Source organism: Myotis brandtii, unplaced genomic scaffold (genome assembly GCF_000412655.1).
Source record: "Myotis brandtii unplaced genomic scaffold, ASM41265v1 scaffold1018, whole genome shotgun sequence".
Taxonomy (NCBI): Eukaryota; Metazoa; Chordata; class Mammalia; order Chiroptera; family Vespertilionidae; genus Myotis; species Myotis brandtii.
This window is the reverse complement of record NW_005353397.1, coordinates 890,595-911,145: the sequence shown is the minus strand read 5'-3', so window position 1 is coordinate 911,145 and position 20,551 is coordinate 890,595. Positions and strand designations below refer to the sequence as shown.

General features: G+C 43.7%; 1 protein-coding gene across 3 annotated transcripts in view; it reads right to left on the bottom strand.

Annotated features, from left to right (window-relative positions):
• ENOX1 (ecto-NOX disulfide-thiol exchanger 1) overlaps window positions 1–20,551 on the bottom strand; it is a 564,230-nt gene that overhangs the window by 82,566 nt on the left and 461,113 nt on the right. For all 3 annotated transcript variants that reach the window (XM_005853253.2, XM_014535489.1, XM_005853252.2), the window contains one exon: window positions 12,850–13,034. In XM_005853253.2, the coding sequence (XP_005853315.1) occupies window positions 12,850–13,034 (185 nt within the window). The remainder of the gene's footprint in view (window positions 1–12,849; window positions 13,035–20,551) is intronic.

Genomic DNA, 20,551 nt, shown 5'->3' with positions numbered 1-20,551 from the left:
GGAAATCATAGCCACTGTGTCTCAACTCGTGTTTTCAGGGAGAGAGGAGACAGATACAAATGAATGTAAAAGGGAAAGATTCTCAGAATGCAAGCAGAGTATGAACTTGAGGGCCAGGAATTGGGAGCTCTGGGCAGCGAGATGAGGCTGGAAGGGTGAGGGGCTTAGCTCAGAGACTTAACCTCACTATTTGATTAAAACTAGGAAATAAATGTTAGGGCCCACTCATGGCCCTCCTGGTTTTAACAGCCTGTATATTGCAGTCTGCATGCTGTAACAACAGTGATAAAATTGAGCCCAGGTCCAGTCCAAATTTTATATCTAAAGCAGACTCCTCATTATTGCATTCTATCACGCTTTCTTACTGAGTGCACCATGTAGCCAAAGCAAGGCATAGGTTTCACATGAGTAATGGCCAGAAAATTGTGGGTTTAAAATCAAGCAAGTTGGTCACCAGCTGGGCAGAGAAGCTGGCTGGAAGGCCCAGTGTAATCAATGGAGTCCTAAGGACCCAGGAGGGAAGGGCCAGGCCTGGGAGTGCTCCTGCAGTGACCTGGCGAGTCTCTGAGATCGGTCTGAGTTCATGTTATCAGGTGTAGGGTGGAGAAACTACGTTACAAACTCCTGTTTTTTCCCTTTCCCCCAAATGATAAGTAGGAGGATTCCTGCAGGGGGGAGGGGGAGGTGATGTTTGTAAAGAGAAACTCGGCATGCCAGCTTTTTTATGGACTTTACAGCTAGATCGCTATCCAAATCTTCCTGAAATAAACTGAGTAGCACTGGAGATAAGAAATACAAACCACGAGGGAAGAAACATAAAAACCCAGGAGAAGAGAAGACAAGGTGCACAGAGAATCACTGAGGGACAGACCTTCAGGGTACCGCTCTGCTACATGACGGGAATGACTCACTCAGGACAGGAGGTAAATCATGGGCGAGAGGCTGTGTCTCTGACACTGTGAGTGAGAGACGCCCCCACCCCCCAACCCCCGTCTTGCCACTGAAACCCCTCTGACTGTAATGCCTGGGTAATACCTGGCTTAAATCAATTAAATTAGTGCTGGCGGTAGAGGACATAAAAAATGGAATGATATGCACAAAGACACCACAGAATAAATTAAGAGAACAAAAGGAAGAAGAAAAAGAGATAATAAAGCTTTGAAAAGTCACTCTGCTCTTCCTGCATTTAAAAGCTTTACTTGCAACACCCCTTCCTTGGAAACCTACAATCAGAGTTCAAGTATATTGTCTCCTTTTCTATAGTCTCCAGCACTTCCAGCAAATACAGCTGTTGTGGCTATTTACTCAGTGGTGTGTGTGTGTGTGTGTGTGTGTGTGTGTGTGTGTGTGTGAAAGAGAGAGAGAGAGAGAGAGAGAGAGAGAGAGAGAGAGAGATTGGAGGAGGAAGGAGAAGGAAAGAGAGGCACAGAGACACACAGAGATGGAACAGAAACCACAAAAACATGGAGAGGTAATAGCCAAACTGAGGAAGTAGCATCCAGAAAAGGACTCCCTGAGGCAGGGGCTTTGCAATGATCCACAGAGTGAGATGGGTGGTCTGTAAAGTGAGGACCAGATTGGGCACTAACTTTGTTTAGGTTTCCCTTGACGACTCTTCAGCATGCTTTGTTAACAGGGGAGAAAACATAGTCTTTAACTAACCATCTAACAATATCTTGGAACTGAATTCCCCATTCCACACTATGGGTACAGTTCCAGAAACTTTAAGTGACTAAGCTTGGCTATTCCCCTGGTCAATATTTGAAAATGATTACCCCTATATGTGCCTGTGAATCTAGAGAAAAAGAGCGAAAGGATACATGTAAATGTTAACAATAGTTTTACCTGGGTAGTGACACTGGGAATGATTTGTTTCCTTTTATATGCTTCTCTTATGTTTCCAAGTTTTCTGCATTGGTATATATTCTTTTATAAAAAGGAAAATAAAACAAAAATTAAAATGACAAACCTAGGTCCAGAAAAACTGCAACTCCCACCTACGTCTCTCTTCCTCTCTGTTTATTCTCTTACTCAGATAAGGAGGGTTTTTTTCTCCGACTCATTCTTCTCCTTTCAGATTGTTTCTACGTTGTATTCTCTCACCCCCACCACAAGCCTCCCTGCTTTCTCTTCACAGCCTTCATTTCTGATGAGAAGAAAATTGGCTGGTCTTTCTAATCCTCATGCTTCCTCCCCTAACCAGCTGCATGGAGAAAGCCCTGCAGCACGAATCCCTCCCAACTGCAGCCCACTGTGAGAGATGGATAATTACATCAGTCTGGCTGCGAGCGTGGCACCTGCTGTATACAGGCGGCGGTGTGTACGCCCGTGGTCAGGGCTGCAGCGTGGATGAGGCTGCGGCTTTGCACTGGCAGACTATACCGAATGAAGTCAAGGCCAGGCCACAAGGATTCATTTTAGTGTCCGTGGCTGGAGGGAGACACAACAGTGGTCAGACAGAGTAAAAGGCCAGTATGTGTCTGCAGCAAAAGCCTGTTTTGATTTATAGCATTTAAGAAAAGATCCATTTCACTATAAATCTGGCACTCGTGGTGTGATATGGCCTACAAGGCAGGAGGCAATTTCCAAAAGAGGGGGTGGAGAGGAGGGTCACGCAAAGGTCATCCAACCACCGCAGCTGATGTGTTGGGAACAGCAGAGCTCCTTTGTCCTGGGAATGGCTGCAAGTCTATGGGAGACGCTGCAGACTTCAGGGACGAACAGCAAAAGGTAGAAGCCTGAAGATTTTAATGTGTGCAGGGCAATGCCATTAGTTCTCCCCCTGGCTCCTACATAGATTCTCTGCTAGCCTCATTATTTTTAGAAGGGACAATTACTAATGAGGAGGGATTTAATGATCAAATTAATCAATGGCAGTGCAGGATAACAAATAATGAGATGAAGACTCCCGTAATTAAGTTTTATTAGGGCTTCTCCTTTCATTCCCAGAAGTGAAGAGTTTTATTTCTACAGTCCAAATTAATAAGTAAAAGCCACATATATGTTACTTTCTTTTTGCTAGCTCTCACTCCACTAATGTAAAGACCAAGTTAGGGGCTATGACATGGAATCAGAAAACAGGCAATGGCTTTTGTCAATAATATTTCCAGCAACTGACAAGCACAGGAAGGATAGAGCGGCCTGTCTCTCCTGCTCTCGTGATGACAGCGTTCTGAGCACCGTGTCCAGAGTACCAGCATGAGCTACAGAAAATTACGGGGTAACAGGGAGAGCACCGGGGGCTGGAATGTGCCAATCACCATGTGCATTTGTACAACAGCTTTTCAAAATGCGTTCACATATATAACCTCACTTTATTGCAACAAGTTTGGTCTAAGATTGGCAGGACCCATTCTCCAGAGGAAGGACCTGAGGTCCAGACAGCTGACTCTCAGAAAGTTGTACAGAAAACACCTCTTCCTTCTACAGGTGCACTGTTTTCATTTCCTTGTGCAAAAGCCTGGCACCCCTTGGGTGGCATGAAGGCAGCTTATCTCATTCCTTATTGCGTGATCTCTGTTCAACGAAAACAGCCAGACGCCCAGTGGCCCCTTCTTTGTGAAACTGCTAAAACACTTAGAGAGGCTCCCTTCCTAGTACTTTTACCTTTGTATCTTGGACAGAGTGAAATGGGAATGTGCTTTAAACTCCAAACCCCTTAGCAGATGTCAGGTGCGATCATTTCAAACAGGTAGACTTTTGTAATGTAAAGCCATGGGCCCGGAATTAAAGAATTGGTTTCTATTTCTGGTTCCAAATGCACCAACCGTGCCTTCGATAGTCTCACACTGCAGTGGGATACACGCTTTCTTCAGATGTGCCAGAGAATGCAATCTGCAGATCTCAGAAATGCACAGGCTGCCAGCAGGAACTCTGCAAATGGCTTCAGCCGCCTGATGAACGGTGCCGCTGAATTATAAATGAGGATTATCATCACCATCTTGTGTGCTGCTATTCTAAGGCAACATCCCAAGGTGCTTGGCTGAAGAATGGGTAGGAAATGAAACAACAAACTCTAGGGTAGTTCAGTGAAAGGAAAAGAAGATCACAGTGGGTCCCAAATTTGGCAGCTACTATGAACCCTGATGTCCAGTCATTAACCTTTTTAAAGCCACATCATCTTGACAGATGTGCATTTAATGACTATTCTGATTATACTAAAATGTCAAAGAACTTCTAATATGAATGTGGGAAATGTCTTGTGGGTTGTTTTCGATTTAAAAAGAAACTTCAGCCCTAGCTGGTTTGGCTCAGTGGATAGAATATCGGCCTGCAGACCAAAGGGTCCCGGGTTCGATTCTGGTCAAGGATAGTACCTTGGTTGCAGGCTGCTCCACGGCCCGGACCCTGATCAGGGCTACTGCAGGAGGCAACCAATTGATGTGTTTCTCTCACATTGATGTTTCTCTCTGTCCACTCTCCCTAAAAATCAATGGGAAAATAACCCCAGGTGAGGATTAACAACTACAACAAAAATAAATAAAACAATAAAAAGAAACTTCATCTGGGTCATTGAAATAAACATAGGGTATGTTACTGCAGTTGTAGCTTGTGTTATTCCAGATTTTTTGTATGTTCATGATATTTATAGTCACACATATTTTTGAACTTTTGAACTTTTTAAAACAAATGTTTTCCTACTTACACAGGAAAATCTAAAAGAAAGCCCCTTTCTCTACACGGCAATAATGTGATTCTTCTGCCCTGTCCAGCGATACTGAATTATTTTCTGCACTGATGTATGTTTCATATATTAACAATATTATGATAATGCTGTTATATGCTTCTTCCCCAGTGAGTAATCAACCAGATAATCATGGATGTGCTATTCTCTTCCAACTGAACAATTCTGAGCTTCCTGAGGGAGAGTCCTACTTAGAGGGCAGATCCTCATAATACATCCCACGGATTCCAAGCTAATCAATCTTTTGTTTCTCACGTTATACATCTAGTTCATTTATCTAAATATTTTGCAACAAATCTGAAAATTAATTTATCATTGTAAAAATGTTGAGTCTAATCTTTTGGACAATTTTTTTCTCTTCTTATCCTTCCATATTTGTGTCATTTTCCTTAAAACAAATAAACAAACAAACAAACAAATAAACAAACAAAAAACTCTAGAGGAAGAACTGCTCTTCCCCTGCCTTTCCCTGACCTCTGCATGTCCTCACCCCTCCTTCACTCTTTCTCCTCTTCTCTTTGCACACCCTGCTGCGCTTAGGCTTGCCTGCCTTGGTACTGTCAGTTTTTTTTTATTCCCTGCCTTCTTTTCTTCTAGGTCAAAACATCAAAACAGAATGGAAAATAGTTAACCATGTCACTATTATTATTATTATACTAGAGGCCCGGTGCATGAAGTTCATGCACTGGGGGAAGGGCATGTCCCTCAGCCCAGCCTGCACCCTCTCCAATCTGGGACCCCTCGGGGGATGTCCGACTGCATCTGGGGCAGTTGGACATCCCTTTCACAATTCAGGACTGCTGGCTCCCAACCACTCACCTGCCTGCTTGCCCCTAACTGCTTCTGCCTGGCAGCCTGATCACCCCCTAACCACTCCCCTGCCAGCCTGATCGACGCCTAACTGCTCCCCTGCTGGCCCGGTAGCCCCCAACTGCCCTCCCCTGCCCTCTCCTCCTCTTGTGGTGGCCATCTTGTGGCCACATGGGGGCAACCATCTTGTGACCACATGGGGGTGGCCATCTTGTGAGGGTGTGATGGTCAATTTGCATATTACCTCTTTATTATATAGGATATTGCAGCCTCTTCATGTCACCTTTTCTGGACTGTCTTCCTTTCCTCCTCCCTCAAACTCGTCTAATCTGTGTGTCTGCCTCCTCATCCCCAGCCAGCTATCTTTAGTCCCCACGTTCCTTTCTCTTAGACATTTGGAAAGCATGCTTACCATTCCTCCTCTCCCTGTCTGCTTCTGGACAGCCAGAATAACCTGTAATACACCTCCCTTGCCCCTCCCTGGCCCACATGCCAACCAAGAATTCATTCCAGGGCTGCATTAAAGTTAAACGCCCCTAGAAGGGTTTTTGTTTAGAATATCAGACGCATCCCATGGGTGTTTGCATTTTGTTTTCCTTCCTCCAGAGACTCTATTAAAATGCCTGTCAATGAATAAACTTTAGGCAGCAAAGGGAATGGGAAGGGAGTTCTAGGGAGTCCCCAGTGTAGGGCAGTTCTGGCTTTTGTGGGATTGCCAGCTCTCCTGCAGCAGAAGCCTGCCAATCAGTCCTCATTCATGGGCGAAAGACCACATGGAGCACGTGGAGAGACAGACACCTGGGCTCAGCAGGGAGCCAGCCACGCCTTTCACTCCCCAATACAAACAGACGACCAGGTCCCCTCCTATGAGAAAAAACCTGTGGCATGAGAGAGACAGACTGAGATATAAAAACCAAATGACAGAAATGATTCAGGAACAAAGAGAATTTTTAAAAATTCTGCTTAGTATTCTCAAAAAGATTTGAGAAGATAATGAAACCAAAAAATAAGGATAATATTACATGAAGAGATAATAGTCAAAGAACAAAAATAATATTTGAAAATAAAATGTGATTATCAAATAGAAACTTAAATAGAAAGGATAAAAGATAAAGTTTAAACAGATAATATGAGAGAAAGAAAAATGGGCACAGAGCATCAGCCTAGTAGTTCATTTTCTGACCAGCGAACATTTCAGGAAGGAAACAGAAAACAAAAGTGTAAAATTGTCAAGAAAACAGAGATGCCTATTGCAAACTCTGATCACTTTGGTCTGGTTCTTTGCCCACAGCACCTCACCTAATGTAGCACCACCTTTTGATTTCCACTGGAAGCAGTGGGGCTGGGCTTTGGAGGATTTTCACAATTTTTAAGGGACAAGCTGGTTTTTTTTTTTGTTTTGTTTTGTTTTTTTCAGAAATAAAAATAAATCTCTAAAATTTTCTTGGATATGCTCATTTTTACCTGTATGTCCCCAAATTTTCTAATATCAGAAACACCACCACCCTGCCACAGCCACCTTCTCCACGGGCACCTTAACCACTTTAGCCATCATTGTCACCTCAGTCACCATGGTCAGAGAGCCACGTTCATCAGCACAGTCCCCTTCATCACCCTCAGTCCTGCTGCCAAGGTAATTATCCTGATTTTGACATGGACATATCAGACTTCATCATGTATGAATTTCAGAGAGCAATTGACTGCAAACTATGTACTATCTCTAAATACTTACTAAGCAACTGAATAGCATAATGGAGATTTTAGAAGAGACACTTAATGTAAGTGGTCAGATGCACTCACTGATGTTCTCATTTCAACACACGTTCATTTATTTATTAATTATATCTCAAAGACCATTTCTTGCCCAATTTGGCAAAACTAGCCAGGGTTACTTTATACTTTAGTTTCTAAAATGGTGTTGATCATAATAATCTTCTTTCCCCAATTTTTCTGATCTTCCCTTGTTGAAAGTTATCCAGAGAGCTGACTTGCCTGGTCTTTATTAGTGTCAAGCTTCTGCTCTATGTGAGTCAATGATTTACTGGCCTAAGACAGCTAGTCTTTAGCAGCATCTGTTAATACTATGTAAAAGCATCAACGTAAAGTATTCATGGGAAAGTCTTCTGACATAATCATCATTAGTCATACATAGTTTTATGATCAGCAGCTTATAATTGTATCCTGTTATTTTATGAATATTTATCAGTCCTTTCAATATGATTTATACATGGCTTCAAAAAGAATTCTGATTTTTTTAAGTCAGTTATTTAAAAATATGACATATTGACCTATCCTCAAGAATAAAAATACAAATATTATTTAAATTTAGGTGTGGTTAAAACCATAATGAGATACCACTGTATACTTACTGTAGTGGCAAAAAAAAAAAAGACAAACCAAAACAAACTAACCATATCAAGTGCTGACTGATGGGGACACAGAACATCTAGAATCCTCATGTAGTCCCATGGGAATGCATAATGGTCCAAGACATTTTGCAAAACATTTAATCAGTTTCTTAAAAAGTTAAACACTTTTACCATATGACCCAGCAATCTTACTCCTGGGTATTTACCCAAGTGAAATGAAAAATACGTCCAAACAAAAAGTTTGTAAGTGAATGTTTACAGCAGATTTATTCATATTTGTTCCAAACAGGAAATCACCCAAATGTCCTTTAACTAATGACTAGGTAAACAAATTATGGTTCTTCCTTACAATGAAAAACTATTCAGCGTAAAACGGAATGAACTGATACAGCAACATGGATGGATCTCAACTTCATTATGCTAAGTGAAAGACGCTAGACTCAAAATATTGCATACTGTATGATTCCACTTACATGACATTCTGAAAAAGGGAAAACTACAAGGATAGAAAACAAATCAGTGGTTGTTGGGAGTGGGGGTAACTAAAAAGGAGCATAAGAACACTTTTTGGTGATGATGGAACTGTTTTATACATTGACTGGGGTAGTGGCGGTTACATAAGTGTATGAGTGTATGAATTTGTCAACATTGATAGAAATGTACCCCTAAAAAGAGTATTTTTTGTATGTATTTTTTACCTCAATAAAACAAAGAAAACAATTTAGTGTGGAAATTTGAAGATAAATAAGCATTTAAAATATGCATTATTGCCCTAGCTGGTTTGGCTCAGTGGACAGAGCGTCGGCCTGTGGACTGAAGGGTTCGGGGTTCGATTCTGGTCAAGGGCACATGCCCAGGTTGCTGGCTTGGTCCCCAGTACAGGGCATGCAGGAGGCAGCCAATCAATGATTCTCTCTCATCACTGATGTTTCTATCTCTCTCTCCCCCTCTTTCTTCCTCTCTGAAATCAATAAAAATCTTTAAAAAATAAAATATGCATTATTTTTCAATATATACCTAAAAAATAAGAATGAAAGCCAACAACCTCACTATCTCCGTGGCAAAAACAGGTTACCTTCATTGCTAGCTTAATATCAGGAAAAGGCTACTGTGTTACCATGGTTGTAAGCTATTATTGAAACCTCCTAATAATATTAAATTATGACTCACATGTAATGTAGGGGTAGAGTGAGAAACAACCTGACAAAATCACCCAAGGACTTTTCATTTTTAGGGACCTTGCCCATAATGTTTTCTTCATGAACGTAAGAGATACGCTGTGATGCTAGTGAACATACACTTAAGGAATTAAAAGAAGAAAGGTTAGAAACTTTTTGGCTAAACTTGAAGTTAATTCTAAAACTTGTATGCTAGTTCTAAGGCTGTTGAGACTCTTTTTTTCCCCTTTTGTTTATAACAGAAATAATTTCCCATACATGGATTGCTAAATCAATGACATATGGGAGTCCAACCCCTTCTCTACCTGTTGACTTTCCCGTGACATCATGATTTTCTAGTTTAAAAAGTAGACAGCAGACAGATTGAGAGTAGGTTTTAGAGTAAGGAGAGATATTTGCTGTGGGTCTCAATTTAGCAAGTTGGGATAATTTATTCAAAGTGATGTTAAGGTAGAGATATAAATCTTAACAAGCATATACGGTATATTTTAAAACGATATTAAAGATGGGTTGCCACAGAGATTGCAATGCATCTACCTAACAACCAGTAAAAATTAAACTCACATTTACTGCCACTGGGTTAGTGCTTCCCATATGCTAAGGAGGCGCTACACAGTCAATCCTCCAGGATATCAGCGCTCACCACTGTCTGCCTTGCTGTTTATGACCCAAGAATCCCAAATGAACCAGAACTCCTGACAGGCACCACGCTAGTTCGTGCTTCTGTGTCTTTGTCCATTCATTCCTCCATTCCAAATATATTCTGACTATGTATAAATGCTGACTCTGACTAATATGTAGCTTATAGATAGACAGCATATTTGTATAAGTATCCTAGGAACTAACTTCAGAAGATACAGACTCCAACCTTCAGGCATCCTAGTTCTAGGAGAATTGCTGATCTTCAACCATAAAACCAAGATGACATAAAACCAGGATAATGAAAACCAGGATGACCCACACCACACCCTCAGTTTCGAGGTCCTTATTGGAATGGACTCTGCTGGTCTGAGACCCTTTCAACCCTCTCCCTTTAATCTCTTTGTTCTGCGTTCCTTCTTCCTCTGTATAAAAACCCCTGCCTGCACTGAGATGTGAAGATGGCTTTTAGGACAAGACTCCCTCATCTTCCTGATGGTCAGCACCTGAACAAACCTTTTTCCTCTTTCACAAGCACCTGTCTCAGAAGTTTGGCTTTTGTGGCAGCAGGTAGCCAAACCTTGGTCTGGGTTACATATGTACTATGTGATTGTTACTGATTGAACTGTATATTCCCCCACCAAAACTTATATGGTGAAGTTCTAGCCCCATGTACCTTAGAATGTAACCTTACTTGAAAAGAGTCATCGCAGATGCCATTAGTTAAGCTGAGGTTACAGTGAAATTTGCCCCTTAATCCTATACAAATTATGTCCTTATAAAAAGTGAAAATTTGGACACAGACACACATACCTGTGAAGAAGAAAAAGGCAAAAAACAAGGTGATGTGTTTACAAGCCAAGGAAGCACAAGGATTCCCAGCAAACTACCAGGAGCCAGGGGAGAGCCATGGAACAGGTTCTTCCCCACAGCCCTCAGAGGAACCAACCCTGCTGACATTTTGATCTTGTACTTCTAGCTTCCAGAACTGTGAGGTAGTGAATTTCTGTTGTTTAAACCAAACCAAAACAAACAAAAGAACTATACGAAAATAGTTTTCCTACTAAGGAGATTCTGCAAATGCATGAGAAGCTGCAGCAACCGAATTTCCCTGAAAGGGGCTGTGGTTGGGTGGTGGTTTATAACACTGACCCTGTGTGGACCAGGCCCTTGACTGCCACCCCCTCCCCTCCACACACAATATACTTTTTTTTTCCCTGACTGGTGAGCACATCCTCATCTCCTCTGACTTTCTTAGATTTGAATCTTCAACCACTTTAAAGGGTTTACCAACTTTTAAAGCAACTAGGATAATCTTTCCCGGAAGAAAAGAGGGCCGGTTGTGGGAGGTGTGGCAGAGTAGCTTGTGGTCTTTTGGGAAATTAGCACTCTTCTCTTGGCAAGGGAGCCAACACACACTCAGTGTTGGGGCATCTGGACAAGCCTAGGAGACTCACACAGCAGCTGTTACACCGATTTCCAAGCACAGGGACCTGAGCAACAACTGTCATGACATTTTCCTGGTGAACTCTTACCTCTGAGTCTCACTGATGTGTCTAACACACGCTGTGAACATCAACCAGTCAGACTCAGAGCCAAGACTCAAAAATTGCTTTAAAATGGCAGTAAATGTTTAAGACATAATTTCTGTGACTTGGTCATTAACATGTTTGTATCTTAATCCTCATTTCTTTTCATATCCCTTTTCCTCAATTATTTTTTCCCTGCTTGGTGAATGTTTCTGCAGCAGCTACCTCTAATCATTAAGATAGTTTTGTAGGCAAATCATGCTCCAGATCTTAGACAGCAGTCAATATGGATGGAGGGATTTAAAAAATATCATTCATTATATGTACACTAGAGGCCTGGTACATGACATTCGTGAACTGGGGTGGGGGGGGGGTCCCTCAGCCCAGTCTATGCCCTCTTGCAGTCCAGGACCCGTCAGGGGGTGTCCACTGCTGCAGAGGTGGGAAAGGCTCCTGTCACTGCTGCTGTGCTCGCCAGCCGTGAGCCCAGCTTCTGGCTGAGTGGTGCTCCCTCGTGGGAGTGCACTGACCACCAAGGGGCAGCTCCTGTGTTGAGCGTCTGCCCCCTGGTGGTCAGTGCACGTCACAGTGACCAGTCATTCTGCTGTTCAGTCGATTTACATATTAGCCTTTTATTATATAGGATTTAATTTCCCATTATCCTACTTAAATTTCCCATTGTTTAAATAAAAACGATCTCTTTTTCTTTCTTTTTTCCAGGAAAGAGTGGTTAGATTTACATATTCAGAGGGGTAAAAAAAAATACCTATGTATGATGATAATTTGTACTATATTATTCTATGATAACTCAAAGGTCCAAACACCCTAAGGTATCAGATATCAATTGATGTTTTCAGGTATAAATCCAGCTGTGAATCTTTGATTTGGTTCCCCCACTGCCAGGGCTCAGCTTTCCCCTCTCTTCAATTCCTCATTTCCCACAGTCTGTGTTCCATTCCCTTCTTCAGAAGCCCACAGCATCTGCCTCCTTCTAGTAATTGCTGGAAATACACATTTAACTTGAGTGTGCAAGGTATCTGGAATTCATTAACAAAAGCACACATATTGACTTATTTGTGAGTTGCCAGTTCCCCCAAATTCTAGTGCTTCATCCATCCCATCAACAACATGTCTTAACTATATACCTAGTGTGCTCATGGAACCTGACTAGATCCCAGGTATAATCCAGAAGAAGTGGAAACAATGTAGCTTATGTTTTCATTGATCTTGAAAATAAACAAACTCCCCATGCTTCTGTAAATCAGTCAGCATGCTTTTAATTTAAAAGTTCTGAGATTACAAAGCACCTGTGTCACAATCAGGATTTTTTGCCTGTTTGCTGCGCAGCTCAATTTCATTTGCAATCCTTTCCATCGCCTAGATTTTTCTTCCTGTGTTTCCTACTTGGAGGGTGCCTTTCTCAACGTAATTTCTTTATCTGGGGTTTTTGCCAGGTTCTCCCCTCCCACACACAGTCATCACACTTTCCTGTCCTAGCAGCTTAGCTTTTCAGTTGTCATTTCTTCTTCTTCTTCACCTGCCCTGCAAATGGCTCTCATTTCACTTCCACTGACTGCACACATCCCTTTCCTAAAAAGCAAAACAAAACAACAACAACAACAACACGCCTGGGCCGGTACCTGCTGCATGCCTTGCATGGTCTGCTGCAGGAACTGGAGCTGCTGGTCCTTCGTGAGGTTGTCTTCTGTTCGGAAAAGCTGTTCTTTTTCTTGCTTCAGCAGCTCCACTTCATTCCTGTAGGCATCCAGCTGCCAGCGGAGACTGTCATTCTCCTCTTTAAGGGCGTAGGCCTGAGCCGCCAGGGCTGGGGGGCAAACAATGAGTTCAGGTGAGTCACCTTCCTGCTTAGACTGACAGGGCCTTCGATGGGAAAGGGACTCTCGCCCAAACTCTTACCAGGTGGTACCAGCTCAGAAGTAAAACCAAACGCCTTGTTCCAGGGCTCTCTGCCGTGGGTGAGCATCATTTCTTTTGCAATTTTCATCTACAGTGGGGCCTTGACTTACGAGTTTAATTCGTTCCGTGATGGAGCTCGTAACTCAAATTACTCGTATGTCAAATCAACAGTGAACGAGTGAGACACGTGATGCTGGGCTGATGTTGTGGCGTTCACTGTGACGTTCGCTGCGCCAACTAGGGGTGGGGTATGAAGCTGGCTCATAACCCGAATTTTAGCTCGCAACTCAAAGCAAAAAATCGGCTGAGAGACGGCTCGTATCTGGAAAAACTCGTTAGTCGGGACACTCGTAAGTCAAGGCCCCACTGTATTCTATTTGTCCTGTCTTACATATGAATGTTTAATGTGGGCATAGGATTAATTTCTTCCAACGTTCTGTGTCATGCCCTCTCCCCATATCCTCGGCACCCTCTCGAAAGTCAGTACGTGCTGCTCAGCGATGGCAGCATTCTGCCTCCCAGGCAACAGCCCATCCACACGCTGCGTCCTCTCCCCTCTGCCCCGCTGCCCAGCTCCTCCAGCGCCGCCTTCTTTCTCACCCTTGGTGGCTGCACAGGGTGAGGCGGCAGCAGCAGCCCTGGGGAGGGTGGATTTATATGCACACCCTCAGCCTCCTCTGCTGCTGGGGCAAATTGTTCTAACTCCTATCAGAATGGTAACCTCGTTCCATCGGTTTTACCAACAGTTTAAACTGCTTTTTCTCCACAAGGCCGAGTGGGTACACGCCTACTCCTTCCTGAACCCTAAAGTTCTCTGTGTGTAGATCCAGGCCTCAGTCACATCTCCATCTACGGAGAAACCGAGACAGTCCACTCAGGCTCGTACACATCAAGCCTTCGGAAACAACGGAGACTGAATAAAAGCGGAGAATGAACAAAGAGAAAATTAAGGATGGGGAACCCTCCCCCACATTGCAGCTAATTGCTTCGTGGTCTCTCCCATATGAATGTTATTGCTTGCTGAGCACTCACCATGTAATGGACACTGGGCCACGAGCTTCCCATGGACTGACTCACTTTTACCACTACCCCCCACCCCCTGAAGCCTATGATGCCGGTGCTGCTGCTATCCCACTTTTTGCAGATGAGATAAACGAGGCACGGAAGAGGCAGAGAACTTGTCCAGTCCCTCAAAGCGAGCAGCACAGCGTTCACGCCCAGGCTGCTGGCTCTGTCTTCGCTTTGAGTCACTGGGCTGCTGTGCCGTCCAGATGTGTTCGGTTCTTATCAGATTGTTCGAAACCAGTCTTGGACTCGCCCCTTTCCCTCTCCCACCAGTTTTCCACACTCTTTTCTCCCTCCCACAGAAAATTCATTCTCTACTCTTGGAAGCAAGAGAAAAGTGGGAGAAAAATGTAACAGCTTGTTATCAGTAACTTCTTCCTAGAAGTAAGTTCTGGTTTGTGGGGGCATAGTGTGGACCTATTGCACATCTGGTTCTCAGTCCATGCTCACCACCACCACCACCCCAAGCCCAATCAGAGAGCCAGGCCGGGGGCAGCCTCCCAGAGGCTCTACCTCAGTGGTTCTCAACCTTGGCTGCACATTAGAATCACCTGGGCCTCATCCTCCAGAAATTCTGTTTCTTTGTTACTAATGTTGTGGCCCTACCCCATAACAAAGAAACAGAATTGCCGGAGGATGAGGCCCAGAAATCAGGATTTTAAAAAGATTCCCAGGTGATTCTAATGTGCAGCCAAGGTTGAGAACCACTGCTCTACCTGCAGCTCACAGTACAAGGATGACAGGTCTGTACCGAGCGCTGTGACACCCACTGCATTCTCTCCTCAAATATCAAACATCAATTTATGTCACAAATAGTCTTACAGTTGAGTGTTTTACGGTATTCTGCTTTTCAAAATGATAATCTATGTATAGTCAACACTGAATTACTAATCAAATAGAACATGCAATTAACCAGAAAATTCCCTAGCACCAGCCATTAGGGATCAATTAGTCAACAAGCATTTACTGCATACTTTCTCTGTGCCCAGACCTGTCTGGGCATTTTGGATCAGAAAAATATATCTCTTCTCTCAAGGAGCTTAAAATGTAATAGAAAGTGACAAATTTGAATGAAACTAACACATTCAAAGGAAGAGAGGGCAGTGTGCTGCCTGCCATAGAGTCAGCGCTCAATAAATGTTGGCTGAATGACTAAACAAGCAACTTAGTATCAAGGGATAAAACAAGGGAGTCACCAATGGGAGTTCAGAGAAGAGAAGGAAACAGGCAGCTGGAATAATCAAAGTGGCTTAGAAGGATGCAAGCCAAGAACTGGGAAGGACAGCTAGTCACGAGCCAAAGCACAAGCAAAAGTCCAGAGATGAGAACTGAGGAGAGAGTATTTGGGGCAGGAAGCAGGGGAAGGCTGACCAAATAGGGAAGAGTCTGTGTGGAAGCAGAAAGAGGCAGGTGAACTGTGTCAGGTGATGAGAGAGGACGGAGGCTCAGGAGTCAGAATGCAGAGTTGGGCTCATTGGGGTGACCAATTGGGCAGCACTGACGGTGCTCGGGCAGTGGGAGCACATGAGGAAACTGGTGATTTAGGATGATTGGTTTGGTGCTGGTTGTGGAATGAACTGGAAGCTGAAGGGAATAAATAAGGGAAATTTTATTTGGTGTATATGTGGGAGTGAAACTAAGGATCAGCTGATTTTAGAGTTTTTAGGGACTTAGAAAACCAGAAATGGGCCAGGGTACACCCAGGAACATGAGCTAGTGTGTTTTGGCACCGTGCAGCCCAACTTCAGATCTTGTCCACACCCTGAGACACCAACTCCTGACAGTTCAGTTTCCCAATCCATAAGGAAATAGTTATGAGGCATCATTTGAAAGAGGGATGTTGTAATAGGGCAAAATTACAGAAAATGCAAATGATGAAGAAAGTGTTGGCACTACATAAGCATATTACTACATTTAGTAGCATTCAAAGACACTTAAGTCATTTCCTTAGGAAGCTCTATTTGGCCCTTTCTCAATTCAGACTGGCATTTTTATTATCATAACTGATAGCAGGTGTTTGTGAAGAAATCGATTAGTATGCAGGGATGAAAATTACATTTTCCAAATGAATTGCATAGTCTGCACGATATGCTGAAATCTGTGTAGCAAAATGCAAGCAGCTATAAAGCATGAGCCAGCAACATTATTTAAATATATTATCTGAACATAATACATATAGGAGAGTGCACCATCCATTATTTTATGGGTTCTCTTATAAGTCTGTGAAGTTGCAGTACTGACAGTTCTTATTCTTGGCTAAGCCAAGTGACCACTGTGCCTGCCAAGTAGTATACAATGTTGTTCACATTTTTGGAATAGGAATGTGATAGCATTGTCTATATAAAAAACCCAACACCTGTTCCTCTATCCAACCCCCTATTCCCACCCCCCAAATCAATACCATAGCCAATCGCATCAATGTTTTTATAATTGGGCATATAACTGATTTACATTCTTGATTAAATGATTTCAAGCAAGATATTTTTTTAAAAATGTGGTTACTCATGTGACAGCAAAATGGTTATCTTCTAAAGGGTGAGAAATTGTATATTGACTCCACTTAACTCCAGGCCACATGTTTGTAAACATTATTCAGCATCATGTTGCAGCCAACATTGACTCCACCCGGGAGGAAGCTAGATTATGTTTCTTGGACCGGAGCTCTAAAAGAAACAAAATCCTAATAATTTTTAACTAACATAATTTCTCAGTGTATTAAAAATTCCAAAACTCAAAAGGTCCACTCTTTCATTTCTCTTTAGTTCTTTCTGGGACACTGTATTAAATTAAATGGTTTTGAAAAATGTGTAATGAAGCTTCCATGATAAAATTTACCCTTGAGAGACTGCACAATAAATCCACTATTCAAATAAGCTTAAGGATTAAAAATAAACTACGGTATGCATCTTTTTGTAAGAATCCCCAAGGAGTGCACTGTGTTCCAATAAATGGAATATTTAGCTAACAGCTACCACATGTGGATGACTGATTTTCAATTTTAAAAAAGCATACAATAAGACACTTTAAATGTAAACTCTTCTGAACATAATTAAATCTTCCTTTGGCGATTTTAAAGGCACTGCTGAATGTAGTGATGCCTCTGGATTATCATCAATTCATTCACCATCTACCACTGATCAAGAGGCCAGGTGCGAGGAGCTGCGGCAGACACCAGGGTAAGGCCAGGGCAGCCATCTATCGCTGTAGACTCGTCCGGGACTTTAGAAAAACTGCTACTGAAATGTTTTGATTGAATCAAAAATGAAATAACAACATTGAAAAAGCTTTGCTAAACAAGATTAAGTTACACTTTAAAAATTAGCACTGGATTACTAAAATTACCAAAGTGATACTAGTATGAAAATTGATCCAAAGATTAAATTACACTGCTGAAGAAGGGGTTTTAAAGGTATTACGTCACCTCACTGTACTCTTTCCTAGATGCCACATAAACCATTATCCTTTATATTAATTATGGTCAAAGTGACCTCCTCCTCTGTCTCTTGTATTACTTATGTGTGTTTCCATGGAAACAGATAAGGGCATGCTTAACTTCTCTAAGTAAATAATCTGATGAAAGCCTTGAAATCTCTCTCTTACCGGCCTGAGCCAGCCTCAGAAAAATAATTAGCACTAAATGAAAAATGTAAGTTATTTGGGGTTATGTCCCATAAGCTAATAGTATGTTAATATCCTTTTCATGCTCAGGCAAGAGGTAACTAACTAATAAAACACTTTAACAAATTGTTTCTAACAATATCAGGATTTCTCAAGAACAGTTTGTCTTTGTGTCTTTGGGGAACTCTGTGTTTAACATCTTCCCTCCGCTTTGCCAGATGTCCTTCTGGAACGGGGGTGGAATGCCCGGGGACGCGGCTAAACTGTGCTTCTTTCCCGTGTGCCAGGAAAGTCCTTTCCAAGGATTTTATCGGTTGCTGCCCAGATAGGGGGTGTGCTGGTAGGTCCAGAACCCTGGGTGACTGGATGGCTCTGAGGCCTCGAAGGTATCCCCAGGGCATCTGCTCGCCTTCCAGCCTGGGTGGCCTGGAGACTTAGAGACACTCCAGGTTGCAGGCCTCCCTGCAGGGCACGGGTTCTCTCCCCGTTGCTGGCATGCGCCTGGGTTTCTGAATCACCACCCAGAGGACAGGTGCCCACAGGCCAAGACTATCTGCTTTGGAGTCTTCTGTGCCCATGAAATAAATGTACGTTTTTTAAGCCATTGAAGATTTGGGACTTACTTATAAAAAGTGGTGTTATTCTAACCCAATGTTCCTAGATATTGGCCCATCAGACTCCCCTGGTGGGCCTGCTGAAGCACATATTTCTGGGCCGTACAATACGGTTTGTCCGGGATGAAGCCTGAGAATTCGCATTCCTCCAAGCCCCAGGTGCTGCTGCCGCTGGTGGTGCCCAGAGGACACTTTGAGAACCGCTGCTCACTCTGCCACCTGGGTCCTGGACTGCGGTTCTGGGTGGCTTACTTGGACAAACACTTCTGAAGGAATTATGTGCTTGGCTTGTCCTTTTGGTTTCATACCTTGACTTTCTTTTGTATGGACCCCAGCTCCAAGCTCTGCACCCTGAAGGTGGTCCTATGTCAGCCCTGTCCCAGTGCCCTGAGCACCTCGTAGGGAGTGAGGAGGAGATTTGGGCAAAAAGCCACTACTCTGTTTCCCTTCCCCGTTTTCCCCAAATAACAGCAGCGATCGCAGCAGCAGTAATAGTAATAGTGGCAGGAAGAGCTAACATTTTCATGTGCCAGGTAACGTGATACGTTTGCACCCTCACAGAAACATAATGCAGGAAATACTAGATTAGCATTTCCATTTCCAGCTGAGGAGACTGAGTTTGCAGACACGAGTTGCACAGGCTGGTACTGGGTGGAGGGTTTGCACTCAGCAGGTGTGACTCCGCAGCCTAAACTCTGATGCTCTGCATCGGGGCCTCGGGGCAGGTGGACGCAGCAGCTCCGGAGGGAAGGGAGCCAGGGCCCTTCTGCGTGGCTAACCTGCTCCTGCAGAGGGAAACCCCTTCCCTGCCTCTGTCCGGGGAAGTGTTCTGTTGGAGGAAGGTTCTGCTATGAAAGCAGAGGATGGCCCCCCTTTAAGACAAACACACACGTTTACTGCAGGAGAAATTCGGAAATGGTCCCGCCCGCCTGGCTGTCTGAGGCTGATCGGAACCACTGAGGGGTTCCTGCTTCTGCCCCGCGGTCTCTCTCCTCTGAAGGGGCCACACTGATAGCCAGTAACTGCTCAGCTCCAGAGCCTCAGCAGTTCCTACGTTCCATGTGGAGAGCTGTGTCCCAGGACTCACACTGCTCTCCAGACTCCAGAGGCGCCGCCGCTAGAGTGCCTACCCCACAGCCTCCTCCCCTATGTTCTGCTTTTGTGTATCCTGCGCCTTCAGTTGCAGTGGTTCTCAACCTTCCCAATGCTGCGACCCTTTAATACAGTTCCTCATGTTGTGGTGACCCCCAATTTCATTGTTATAAATCGAACATAATTAAAGCATAGAGATTAATCACAAAAACAATATGTAATTATATGTGTTTTCCAATGGTCTTAGGCGACCCCTGTGAAAGGGTCGCGACCCACAGGTTGAGAACCGCTGATTAGAGTAAAGGTGGCAGAAACCCCTCTGCCCACACAGGTCTGTCCCCAGGGTCTGAAGGGGCCCAAGGAAGGTGCAGCCCCCCCACCCTCAGATGATGACGGGAAGCACTGGCTCCTGAGGCTGCGGTCCCTCGGTCGCCCCTCGGTCGCTCGGTGCTCCCAGCATCCAGGCTCAGAGCTGGGAAGCATCATGAGGTGCCTGCGTAGGGCCAGTCTCCTGCCAGATCGCCTCCTCTGGTATCCACGAACCACAATCGATCTGTGTTGCAGTAACACCTGTATCACCACTGAAACAGCAATCTTCCTCAAATTGCCCACGGAAATTCCTTCTGCTACATTGTTGCAGGATGATTATTATTACAACTTAGCATTGACATAACATTTTATACTTGCAGTGTGTATTACAGTCTGCGCATTAGTTATTATTGGGGCGAGCTAAACAGAAGCACAATGCAGTGTCTGCTTCCTTCCTTGCGTGAGACCAATGGAAGGAGGGTAATTTGGAGAGTGCAGGTAAAGCAGATCCTGCTATTATAATGGCTTAAATGTTAGTCTGAAGGCACAACCAACAGCAGGCGCCTCGGAAAAAAAACCCTCTGCCCTCCCTCCACACAGCTCTTCCTAATGAAGTGGTCTGCACAGAGGCAGTGACTGGGTTGCTTCTGGGCTACTGAACTATTGAGAATTCACATCACGCTTCATCACTTTTCCATTGACATTATCCTCTGATACCTCCCAAATC